Genomic DNA, 13,077 nt, shown 5'->3' with positions numbered 1-13,077 from the left:
TCCACTGGCGAGTCCATAAGCCTCTCCTAGCAGAAATGGACAATGCACTTACTTTAGATGCCAGTCGGCAGATTTCCCTCTGTGCATCTCTCATATATAAGACTGAGTCTTTTATATGGTCTATGGTTAACAGGATCGTGTCTCTGTCTAATGTGTCAATATTTTCTGACAGTTTATCTGACCACGCAGCGGCAGCACTGCACATCCAAGCTGACGCAATAGCTGGCCTAAGTATAATGCCTGAGTGTGTATATAGAGACTTCAGGATCGCCTCCTGCTTTCTATCAGCAGGTTCCTTGAGGGCGGCCGTATCCGGAGACGGTAGTGCCACCTTTTTAGACAAACGTGTGAGCGCTTTATCCACCCTAGGAGGTGTTTCCCAACGTGACCTATCCTCTGGCGGGAAAGGGAACGCCATTAGTACCTTCTTAGGAATTACCAATTTTTTATCAGGGAAAACCCACGCTTCTTCACACACTTCATTTAATTCATCTGATGGGGGAAAGACTACGGGTAGTTTTTTCTCTCCAAACATAATACCCTTTTTATTGGTACCTGTATTTATATCAGAAATGTGTAACACCTCTTTCATTGCCTCAATCATGCAGTGAATGGCCTTAGTGGGCATCAGGTTAGACTCATCGTCGTCGACACTGGTGTCAGTATCAGTGTCGACATCTGGGTCTGCGGTCTGAGGTAGCGGGCGTTTTAGAGCCCCTGATGACCTGTGCGACGCCTGGACAGGCACGAGCTGAGAAGTCGGCTGTCCCACATTTGGCATGTCGTCAAATTTCTTATGTAAGGAGTCTATACGTGCACTCATTTCTTTCCATAAGTTCAACCACTCAGGTGTCTGCCCCGCAGGGGGTGACATCCCTTCTAAAGGCATCTGCTCCGCCTCCACATCATTATCCTCATCAAACATGTCGACACAGCCGTACCGACACACCGCATACACACAAGGAATGCTCCAACTGAGGACAGGACCCACAAAAGCCCTTTGGGGGGACAGAGTGAGAGTATGCCAGCACACACCAGAGCGCTATATAATGCAGGGACTAACTGAGTTATGTCCCCTATAGCTGCTTTTTCTATATAATTTATACTGCGCCTAAATTTAGTGCCCCCCCTCTCTGTTTTTACCCTTTTCTGTAGTGTAGACTGCAGGGGAGAGCCAGGGAGCTTCCTTCCAGCAGATCTGTGAAGGAGAAATGGCGCCAGTGTGCTGTGGGAGATAGCTCCGCCCCTTTTCCGTGGACTATTCTCCCGCTTTTTTCTATATTCTGGCAGGGGTATTTTCCACATATATAGCCTCTGGGGCTATATATTGTGGTATTTTTGCCAGCCAAGGTGTTAATATTGCTTCTCAGGGCGCCAGCGCCCTGCACCCTCAGTGACCGGAGTGTGAAGTGTGTGTGAGGAGCAATGGCGCACAGCTGCAGTGCTGTGCGCTACCTTGGTGAAGACTGATGTCTTCTGCCGCCGATTTTCCGGACCTCTTCTTGCTTCTGGCTCTGTAAGGGGGACGGCGGCGCGGCTTCGGGACCGAACACCAAGGACTGGGCCTGCGGTCGATCCGTCTGGAGCTAATGGTGTCCAGTAGCCTAAGAAGCCCAATCCGGCTGCAAGCAGGCGAGTTCGCTTCTTCTCCCCTTAGTCCCTCGCTGCAGTGAGCCTGTTGCCAGCAGGTCTCACTGAAAATAAAAAACCTAAATCTATACTTTCTTTCTAAGGGCTCAGGAGAGCCCCTAGTGTGCATCCAACCTCGGCCGGGCACAAAATCTAACTGAGGCTTGGAGGAGGGTCATAGTGGGAGGAGCCAGTGCACACCAGGTAGTCATAAATCTTTCTAGAGTGCCCAGCCTCCTTCGGAGCCCGCTATTCCCCATGGTCCTTACGGAGTTCCCAGCATCCACTAGGACGTCAGAGAAATAATGTAACAGGCGGAGTAATGTGAAGTCTGCAGCAGGTTACCTCACCAAAGAGGGTACAAGGCGTAGTATTGTAAAGTCTGTAGTAGCAGGCTACCTGACCACAGAGGGCGCAGGGTGTAGTAATGTAAAGACTGTAGCAGGCTACCTGACCACAGAGGGCACAGGGAGTAGTAATGTAACGTATGGAGCAGGTCACCTGACCAGAGAGGGCACAGGGAGTAGTAATGTAACGTATAGAGCAGGTCACCTGACCTGACAGGGCACAGGGAGTAGTAATGTAACGTATGGAGCGGGTTACCTAACTAGAGAGGGCACAGGGCATAGTAATGTAACGTATGGAGCGGGTTACCTGACCACAGAGGGCACTGGGCGTAGTAATGTTAAGTATAGAGCGGGTCACCTGACCACAGAGGGCACACGGTGTAGTAATGTAACTTATGGAGCGGGTTACCTGACCACAGAGGGCACACGGTGTAGTAATATAACGTATGGAGCGGGTTATTTGACCACAGAGAGCACAGGGCGTAGTAATGTAATGTATGGAGCGGGTTACCTGACCACAGAGGGCACAGGACATAGTAATGTAAAGACTGTAGCAGGCTACCTGACCACAGAGGGCTCAGGGCGTAGTAATGTAATGTATGGAGCGGGTTACCTGACCAGAGAGGGCACAGGGCGTAGTAATGTAACATATGGAGCTGGTCACCTGACCAGAGAGAGCACAGGGCATAGTAATGTAACGTATGGAGCAGGTTACCTGACCACAGAGGGCACAGGGCATAGTAATGTAATGTATGGAGCGGGTTACCTGACCAGAGAGGGCACATGGTGTAGTAATGTAACGTATGGAGTGGGTTACCTGACCACAGAGGGCACTGGGCGTAGTAATGTAACGTATGGAGCGAGTCACTCGACCAGAGAGGGCACAGGGCGTAGTAATGTAACGTATGGAGCGGGTTATTTGACCACAGAGGGCACAGGGCATAGTAATGTAACGTATGGAGCGGGTTACCTGACCACAGAGGGCACAGGGTGTAGTAATGTAATGTATGGAGCAGGTTACCTGACCACAGTGGGCACAGGGTGTAGTAATATAACGTATGGAGCAGGTCACCTGACCAGAGAGGGCACAGGGCGTAGTAATGTAACGTATGAAGCAGGTCACCTGACCAGAGAGGGCACAGGGTGTAGTAATGTAATGTATGGAGCGGGTTACCTGACCAGAGAGGGCACATGGCATAGTAATGTAACGTATGGAGCGGGTTACCTGATCAGAGAGGGCACAGGGTGTAGTAATGTAACGTATGGAGCGGGTTACCTGACCACGGAGGGCACAGGGTGTAGTAATGTAACGTATGGAGCGGGTTACCTGACCAGAGAGGGCACAGGGTGTAGTAATATAACGTATGGAGCGGGTTACCTGACCAGAGAGGGCACAGGGTGTAGTAATGTAACGTATGGAGCGGGTTACCTGACCAGAGAGGGCACATGGCGTAGTAATGTAACGTATGGAGCTGGCTACCTGACCAGAGAGGGCACAGGGCGTAGTAATGTAACGTATGGAGCGGGTTACCTGAGCAGAGAGGGCACAGGGCATAGTAATGTAACGTATGGAGCGGGTTACCTGACCAGAGAGGGCACTGGGTGTAGTAATGTAACGTATGGAGCGGGTTACCTCATCACAGAGGGCACAGGGTGTAGTAATGTAATGTATGGAGCGGATCACCTGACCACAGAGGGCACAGGGCATAGTAATGTAACGTATGGAGCGGGTTACCTGACCAGAGAAGGCACAGGGCGTAGTAATGTAACGTATGGAGCGGGTAACCTGACCACAGAGGGCACAGGGCGTAGTAATGTAACGTATGGAGCGGGTTACCTGACCACAGAGGGCACAGGGTGTAGTAATGTAACATATGGAGCGGGTTACCTGACCACAGAGGGCACTGGGCGTAGTAATGTAACGTATGGAGCGGGTTATTTGACCACAGAGGGCACAGGGTGTAGTAATGTAACGTATGGAGCAGGTTACCTGACTAGAGAGGGCACAGGGTGTAGTAATGTAACTTATGGAGCGGGTTACCTGACCACAGAGGGCACACGGTGTAGTAATATAACGTATGGAGCGGGTTATTTGACCACAGAGGGCACAGGGCGTAGTAATGTAATGTATGGAGCGGGTTACCTGACCAGAGAGGGCACAGGGTGTAGTAATGTAACGTATGGAGCGGGTTATTTGACCACAGAGGGCACAGGGCATAGTAATGTAACATATGGAGCAGGTTACCTGACCAGAGAGGGCACAGGGTGTAGTAATGTAACGTATAGAGCTGGTTACCTGACCAGAGAGGGCACAGGGCGTAGTAATGTAACGTATGGAGTTGGCTACCTGACCAGAGAGGGCACAGGGCGTAGTAATGTAACGTATGGAGCGGGTTACCTGACCAGAGAGGGCACAGGGCGTAGTAATGTAATGTATGGAGCGGGTTACCTGACCAGAGAGGGCACAGGGTGTAGTAATGTAACGTACGAAGCGGGTTATTTGACCACAGTGGGCACAGGGCATAGTAATGTAACATATGGAGCAGGTTACCTGACCAGAGAGGGCACAGGGTGTAGTAATGTAACGTATAGAGCTGGTTACCTGACCAGAGAGGGCACAGGGCGTAGTAATGTAACGTATGGAGTTGGCTACCTGACCAGAGAGGGCACAGGGCGTAGTAATGTAACGTATGGAGCGGGTTACCTGACTACAGAGGGCACAGGGTGTAGTAATATAATGTATGGAGCGGGTTACCTGACCAGAGAGGGCACAGGGCGTAGTAATGTAACGTTTGGAGCGGGTCACCTGACCAGAGAGGGCACAGGGAGTAGTAATGTAACGGGTTCAGTAGGATTTACCGATGGACACAATACCGATAGTCATAATCCCAACAGCCATCGACCGACTGTCAAAATACTGGCACGGTCAAAATAGCAAAATTCATTATGTCATGTTCAATATGCCAACATAGTAAGAAAACCGACATTTGAAATGCCGACATTTCAAAATACCGACATGAGTTTTTCTGCTGTTTTTGGTGTCAATATGGACATAGGTCGACATGGACACTGTGTAAGTGTACCGTGTCCCATCGCATGGCTGGCTGCATTTGCCATATTCCCCCTCCAGGTCCACTGGGATGGTAAAGTATGAACAAGTCTGTTTTTGTGCAAAAATTCCTTAAAAACATGTCGCAATATTGACATGTTGGCAATTCAAATGTTAGTATTCTGACTATGTCAATATTTTGAACATGTCGGTATAATGAAAGTTAGTATTTTGACCATGTCGGTATTTTGACTGTTGGTAAATGGCTGTTGGTATTATGACCGTTGGTATTGTGTACGTCAGTAAATCAACTTCTACCCAATGTAACGTAGCGGGTTACCTGACCACAGAGGGCACAGGATGTAGTTATAATGAATTATGTAGCAGGTTCCCTGACCAGATTGTAGTAATGTAATGAATTATGTAGCAGGTTACCTGAACACAGGGGGTACAGTGTGTCAGTAATATAAGGTATAACCTAGGCACATTGCTTACTGTGAGGGGATTTCTCTGGCCGGTGAATGTATAGAGCTACTGTACTGTAGCTACGCTAGTGCTGTGAGGGGAGGGCGCTGTGTGAATGACCAGTCATAGGTACAGGTATACGTCAAGCACAGTCAGCCCTCTGACCACACACTTACACAGCCTGCCAGTGCCGCCTACTATGCTGCTCATTATCATATGCCGCTGACTCTGACACACCTGGCGTAACACACGCCCCTCGCTTTCCATCCAACCAATCCTTGCTCACAACCGCCTCCCGGAAATGAAGACCCTGCTCTCCGGCTGTCATAGTAACTGCTCGCCGGGGAGGGGCTCGGGGAGGGGGGAGTGGTGAGCGTGTCCTGGGAGGGGCTCTGGGAGGGGCTCAGGGAGGGGCACTCTCATGCTCTGCTCTGTCTGACACAAAACCTCGGTACCGGGGAACCCGGCCCGGACAGCCATGGACCCCGGGCAGAACATCACCATGACACGCAGGGAGCTGGGCTCAGCGGACGGCGAGGCAGCAGATAACGGTAGGTGGCCCCGGGATTTCCGTCTCACCTGAGATGATAAGCCGCACCCCCGGACCTGCGGGAGTCTGTAGCTCCTGGACAGGCACACTGCAGCGTGTATGCGGCGCCCAGGCTTCACTTGCCCCGCAGTTATACATACTTGTATACAGTTTAGGAGAACTTAAAATTACTCTTTTTCATGTCTGTGTCCATTCAGGTCTGTGTGCAGGCAGTGCACCCCCATCATGTGGTATGGAAGGTCGACATGAGTTTTTTAGGATTTTTTTTGGTGTTTTTTTATTTGTCCATACAGTGGCTGTGAATCCCAATTAGTGCACCGTGTCCCCTCGCATTCGGGCAAGGTGCCTCACTCCACTGCGCTCTGCACAGGTTACTATTCTCAATCGTAGTCCACGTGGATCGTTAAGTATGGAAAAGTTCAAAAAAAGAAAAATTGTGAAAAACTCCTGTCGACCTAGAGACCCTGTTGACCAATAGTGGCCGACCTAGTTACTGTCGACCTAGAGACACTGGCGTGCGCAGCACATTTTATTAGGGGGTGCACCGTCGGAGGGGTGTGTCTAGCACCGCCTTTTGGGCGTGTCTAGCACCATCTATTGATGGTCAACGCATATAATATATCCACCTTTGTACCAATCCTAATAATGCAGATACATTGTCAGATGTTGTAGTGTGCATCATACAAACACCCCTGATGGCACTCACTGCAATTACACTGCTCCTCCTCAGCCTGGTCTGGCTCCCCCTCTCTTTCCCCCGCAAGCTGCAGCAGCTTACTTACAAGTCAGTCACTCACTGACACTGACAGTCGCAGACTAGTACTGCTGCTGCTGGAAAAATGAGTGACGTGTCAATGCTGCTGCCGACCGCCTGCCAGTATTGAATTTGTCTTCCTAAGAGGAATGCTGGCTGCATGCTGCTCCACATCAGTGGCTGGCGTTGGCATAGCATAGGAGAGATGTGGGCGTGTGACGGGTGGGCGTGTGAGCAGCATGACGTCATCACGTCACATCACGCTGTTTTTATACATTGAGGTGGAGCCGGGAATTTGAAAGCTGGTGGCAGTGGCACCCGTGTATAACCCATGTGTCCGGTCAGTAATGCAGTCCTGACAGGATGCAGCGCAGAGGGGACAATAATCAACCTGCTCAGCGATCGCTGCATCAGGCATTTGAGATCAGGGTGCCAGACATTAGGGGGTGCCTGTGCGCACTAGGCACCCCCCCTGCGCACACCTATGCCTAGAGACCGGATCCCATCATACAGCCCCAGTCATACCCCCAACATGTCACTCTCTGTGGCTGGCCTCATATACATCATGTGTGCTTTAGTAACTAGAGGGGAGTGTGTGTTTCATGTAGCAAGTAAACTAAAATGATATTTATTTCATAATAATTTTTATTGTTCGTATTATCATCATCGTCCCACAAGAGGTCAGAATAGACTTTGTGGGGCATTGGCAATGAAACTCATTTGTTCTGTAGACCCTGTAGTGCAGGGATGGGGAACCTTTGGCCCTCCAGCTGTTGTTGAACTACACATCCCAGCATGCCCTGCAACAGTTTTAGCATGGCCAAATAGCAAAAATGTAGCAAGGCATGCTGGTATGTGTAGTTCAACAACAGCTGGAGGGCTGAAGGTTCCCCATCCCTGCTGTAATGTGATTGATTAAAAACTGTAACGCAGCGGAATGCTGGAACAGAGCGGCTCCCTGCAGCAAACTCTGCCATTCTGGAGCTTTTAGTGTTTGTCCTATCTGTTGGGTGTCACCAGGGAGATGGAGAGGGAGAGATTACAGCAGTATAGTCTGGGAATGGGGTAATAACCGAAATGGCCCAGACCATACGGGGAGGCTGTAATCTCTCCCCCCCTGGTGACAGCTGTCACAGGCACCCCCCTGGACGGGGATGATCACTACAAGCTCCAGAACAGCAGGGAGTCGGTCTGGTCCGGACTGGTTCCGGTTTTTACTAAATCCCCCTCTTAAAATAACAAAACAGTATTTATTAAGGATACATCATAGATCAGAAATTCATTCATACAGTTCTGTGTCTTGGTGCCAATCCAAAACCGCATACATCAATTCTGTGTAAACGTTTATGTGTTTCATGGGACCGCTGTTTGAACTCCTGACAGGAAGCAGGCTAAATGTTGCTACTCTGTTATATAAAGGGCGGGATTCGAATCCTTTATTGCCCCTGATCTACCGTCTAAAGTGACGGGAGATTGTGGGGCGATATTCTATGGCCCCCTGTTATCGCGCTGATCGCGCCCATAAGAAACGGGTTTAGCCGCGTAAAGCAGCTAAACCCGACTAAAGTCATGGGCGCGATCGCGAAAAGTCCCGTTTGGGTGTCCAAACGGGTCACTTTTCGTGCATTTTAGCTCACCACCCCAGGGGGTGGCGAGCTGAAATGCTGATATCGCGCCCATCGGCAGTAACATTTGAATACTGCCCGAGTGCGCAATGGGGGGCGGGAGGGCAGCTGCAAGATTTGAATCCCGCCCATAGTGTGTTATTTTTACCACAAGATTTGGGATTTCAATAATCAGAAAAATTTTAGGTAAAAACTGAAGAATTGGCCAGTGGTCCCGTGAAATGCGTAACACAAGATTATGCAGAATTTATGTATGCTGTATCGCCTTGGCACCTTTTAAGACACAGATGTGATTACATTTATGATCTATGATGAATCCTTAATAAATATTGTTTTTTAAAGAAATGTTATATACTCTTCAATTGGGGCAACCTGCGCCAGAAAAGACTCTATCTACGTTGGATCTTTTTGAAGAGGACCTGGATTCCTTTTCTCCTTTGAAGTCAGCAAACGCCACCAACTGGCTGGATTTAATTTCCCAAATTGCCAGTCTGAAAGGGGTCTCTTGCCGGGTCACACCCGGGAAGGACCAGTGTACAATTCCCGGGTGCGACTCGCGCTTGCGATGTGAAAGGGGTATAATATGGAGCCAGAATGAATACAGTGGAAAACAGAATTTATAGGTTGAACAGAAAATGGTACATAACTAAGGGATTAGGGCAGTGGTTCCCAAACTTTTTTGAATCATGGCGCACTAGAGCAGTGGTCAGGGAACAGGGGTAAATTACCCCAAATGGGGTAAAAAATAAAATTACTGGGGGTAATGGACGGTCGCTCTGCCGAGACACAGCCCCGTCCAGCACCGGCTGGTTCGCGATATGACGTGCTGATGTCACACCGTGCTCCTGGCCGCCCTGTGCTGTGTTCCTGGCCGCGGTGTGACGTGCTGATGTAACACCGCGCTCCCTCACATCCGCCCGTCCTGCGCTGTACTGTCCTGCGGCCCGCCAACCCACACACAGAACTTGAAGTGTTCTGTGGCTGACCGCTGACGGAGTTCCGCAGGATCAGACAGTGGCCCACATAACAGTGGGAAATTCCCACTGACATTACTGAGGTGAGGATGTGACCATCTGTCTCTTAAAAGTCGTGTGCCCCCCCCCCCCCAATTCATCTTTCTTACATTCATTCTGGTGTTTTGGGAGAAAGTGTTAATTAACCCATTCATTGCCAAAAATTAATTAAAACAATTAGAAAGGGCCGCGCTAGAGAACCAATAATGATTATTCAATAATACCGGTGGTTCCAATTAATACATATTTATTTCACACACACTAAAGCATTTAAAAACACTCATTAATAACAAGTGAGTAAAATAAATATGTATTAATTGGAACCACCGGTATTATTGAATAATCATTATTGTTTCTCTAGCGCGGCCCTTTCTAATTGTTTTAGTTTGTCGCCTAATTGAGACCCGTACAGATAGGTCTCTGGGGTCCGTCGCAATTGAACCAATTATTTATTTTATTTTATATTTGTTTATTTAATCCCCATATTCCACTGATCCATCCACGCTATCAGGTGTTTATATTTTGCCAAAAAATAATTGGTGAAAAAAATAAATAAACACTCTCTCTCTCTCTCTCAGAAATGCCATATAAACAGTGATAACCAGTATATATGCACAATAAAATATGATTTCCTTCCTTTCAAATCAAGGGGGTAACGCAGGCATATCTAAATATATTTTGGGGTAAAAGGTAAAAAAGTTCCCTGACCCCTTGCCCTAGAGCAGGCATTCCCAACCACGGTCCTCAAGGCACACCAACAGTGCAGGTTTTAGTGATATCCAGGCTTCAGCACAGGTGACTTAATTAGTAGCTCAGTTATTTTGATTTAACCATCTGTGCTGCAGCCTGGATATCACTAAAACCTGCACTGTTGGTGTGCCTTGAGGACCGTGGTTGGGAATGCCTGCCCTAGAGTATCAGATTTTTTTTCACAGCACCCTTAGGCCAAATGTTTCTTATTCAGAAATTTAGAAAAAAAATGAAATTAATTAACTGTGTGGTATGGGGACAGGATTTGCTTCTGTTTGTTCCCATATTTTATGATTGGCAGCCATCACCACTGAGTTAGGGGAAAGAGTAGGGGTACATGGAGGAACAGGACTCCCTTATTATATTTTCATAACCTTTTTTAAAACCTTAACAAAGGAAAAAATAAGATTTTAAACCTACCGGTAAATCTATTTCTCCTAGTCCGTAGAGGATGCTGGTGACTCCGTAAGGACCATGGGGTATAGACGGGCTCCGCAGGAGATAGGGCACCTAAAAAGAACTTTGACTATGGGTGTGCACTGGCTCCTCCCTCTATGCCCCTCCTCCAGACCTCAGTTAGAGAACTGTGCCTAGAGGAGATGGACAATACAAGGCAGGATTTAGCAATCCAAGGGCAAGATTCATACCAGCCCACACCAATCATACCATGTAACCTGGAACATACATAACCAGTAAACAGTATGAACAAAACAACAGTAACGGTCCAAGACCGATGTCAACTGTAACATAACCCTTATGTAAGCAACAACTATATACAAGTCTTGCAGAGTTTCCGCACTGGGTCGGGCGCCCAGCATCCTCTACGGGCTAGGAGAAATAGATTTACCGGTATGTTTAAAATCTTATTTTCTCTTACGTCCTAGAGGATGCTGGGGACTCCGTAAGGACCATGGGGTTTATACCAAAGCATCCAATCGGGGAGAGTGCGGACGACTCTGCAGCACCGACTGAGCAAACGCTAGGTCCTCATCAGCCAGGGTATCAAACTTGTAGAATTTAGCAAAAGTGTTTGACCCCGACCACGTCGCCGCTCGGCAAAGTTGTAAAGCCGAGACGCCTCGGGCAGCCGCCCAAGAAGAGCCCACCTTCCTAATGGAATGGGCCTTAACCGAATTTGGTACTGGCAATCCAGCCGTAGAGAGAGCCTGCTGAATCGTATTACAGATCCAGCGAGCAAAAGTCTGCTTTGAAGCAGGAGGGCCAATCTTATTGGCCGCATACAGGAGAAACAGAGCCTCTGTTTTCCTAATTCTAGCCGTCCTGGCTACATAAATTTTTAAGGCCCTGACTACGTCCAGGGATCTGGAATCCTCCAGGTCACCGGTAGCCACAGGCGCCACTATAGGTTGATTCATATGGAACGACGAATCCACTTTAGGCAAAAATTGCGGACGTGTCCTCAATTCAGCTCGATCCACATGAAAAATCAAGTAGGGGCTCTTGTGTGATAGAGCCGCCAATTCTGACACTCGCCTTGCTGATGCTAAGGCCAACAACATTACCACCTTCCAGGTAAGAAATTTCAACTCAACCTTGTTAAGCGGTTTAAACCAGTGTGATTTTAGGAACTGCAACACCACGTTCAGGTCCCATGGTGCTACTGGAGGCACAAAAGGGGGCTGGATGTGCAGCACTCCCTTTACACACGTCTGGACTTCTGGAAGAGAAGCCAATTCCTTCTGAAAGAAAATCGAGAGGGCCGAAATCTGTACCTTAACCGAGCCTAATTTCAGGCCCATATCCACTCTTGTCTGTAGGAAGTGGAGAAGACGACCCAAATTAAAATCTTCCGTAGGTGCATTCTTGGTCTCACACCAAGACACATACTTTCGCCAGATACGGTGATAATGTTTTATCGTCACCTCCTTCCTAGCCTTTATTAAAGTAGGGATGACCTCTTCCGGAATCCCCTTTTTTGCTAGGATTCGGCGTTCAACCGCCATGCCGTCAAACGTAACCGCGGTAAGTCTTGAAATACACAGGGCCCCTGCTGCAACAGGTCTTCCCTGAGAGGAAGAGGCCAGGGGTCTCCTGTGAGCATCTCTTCTAGTTCCGAGTACCAAGCCCTTCGAGGCCAGTCTGGGACAACGAGTATCGTCTGTACTCTTCTTCGTCTTATGATCCTCAACACTTTTGTGATGAGAGTAAGAGGAGGGAACACGTAGACCGATTCGAACACCCACGGTGTTACCAGTGCGTCTACTGCTACTGCCTGAGGGTCCCGAGACCTGGCGCAATACCTCCGAAGTTTTTTGTTGAGGCGTGACGCCATCATGTCTATTTGAGGAGTTCCCCAAAGACGTGTTACGTCTGCAAAGACTTCTTGATGAAGTCCCCACTCTCCTGGATGGAGATCGTGTCTGCTGAGGAAGTCTGCTTCCCAGTTGTCCACTCCCGGAATGAAGACAGCCGACAGAGCGCTTACATGATTTTCCGCCCAGCGAAGGATCCTTGTGGCTTCCGCCATCGCGACTCTGCTACTTGTCCCGCCTTGGCGGTTCACATGAGCCACTGCTGTGACATTGTCTGATTGAATCAGGACCGGAAGGTTTCGAAGAAAACTCTCCGCTTGTCGTAGGCCGTTGTAAATGTCCCTGAGTTCCAACACATTGATGTGTAGACAGGACTCCTGGTCTGACCAAAGACCCTGAAAAGTCTTTCCCTGTGTGACCGCTCCCCATCCTCGGAGGCTTGCGTCCGTGGTAACCAGGATCCAGTCCTGAATCCCGAACCGGCGACCCTCCAGCAGGTGAGCACTTTGCAACCATCACAGGAGGGACACTCTGGTTCCTGGGGACAGAGTTATTTTCCGATGTAAATGCAGATGGGACCCGGACCACTTGTCCAGAAGGTCCCATTGAAAAGTCCTTGCAT

The 13,077-nt window shown here is 48.9% G+C and overlaps 2 protein-coding genes across 3 annotated transcripts in view; one reads left to right on the top strand and one right to left on the bottom strand.

The window, feature by feature from the left end:
* TMC5 (transmembrane channel like 5) overlaps positions 1–5,836 on the bottom strand; it is a 383,751-nt gene extending 377,915 nt beyond the window's left edge. Inside the window, exon 1 of the mRNA XM_063934401.1 lies at positions 5,667–5,836. The gene's annotated coding sequence lies outside the window, so the exon portion shown is untranslated. The remainder of the gene's footprint in view (positions 1–5,666) is intronic.
* A 28-nt stretch (positions 5,837–5,864) lies between these two features.
* Positions 5,865–13,077, top strand: part of TMC7 (transmembrane channel like 7) — a 135,331-nt gene continuing 128,118 nt past the window's right edge. The window contains exon 1 of one of the 2 annotated variants that reach the window (XM_063934405.1): positions 5,865–6,041. In XM_063934405.1, coding sequence (XP_063790475.1) covers positions 5,969–6,041 — 73 coding nt within the window. In that variant the 5' untranslated portion in view covers positions 5,865–5,968. The remainder of the gene's footprint in view (positions 6,042–13,077) is intronic. The other variant, XM_063934406.1, reaches the window with a different exon arrangement.

This window comes from Pseudophryne corroboree, chromosome 7 (assembly GCF_028390025.1).
Source record: "Pseudophryne corroboree isolate aPseCor3 chromosome 7, aPseCor3.hap2, whole genome shotgun sequence".
Classification (NCBI taxonomy): domain Eukaryota; kingdom Metazoa; phylum Chordata; class Amphibia; order Anura; family Myobatrachidae; genus Pseudophryne; species Pseudophryne corroboree.
The sequence above is the reverse complement of the archived record's forward strand: the minus strand, read 5'-3'. Positions and strand labels throughout refer to the sequence as shown.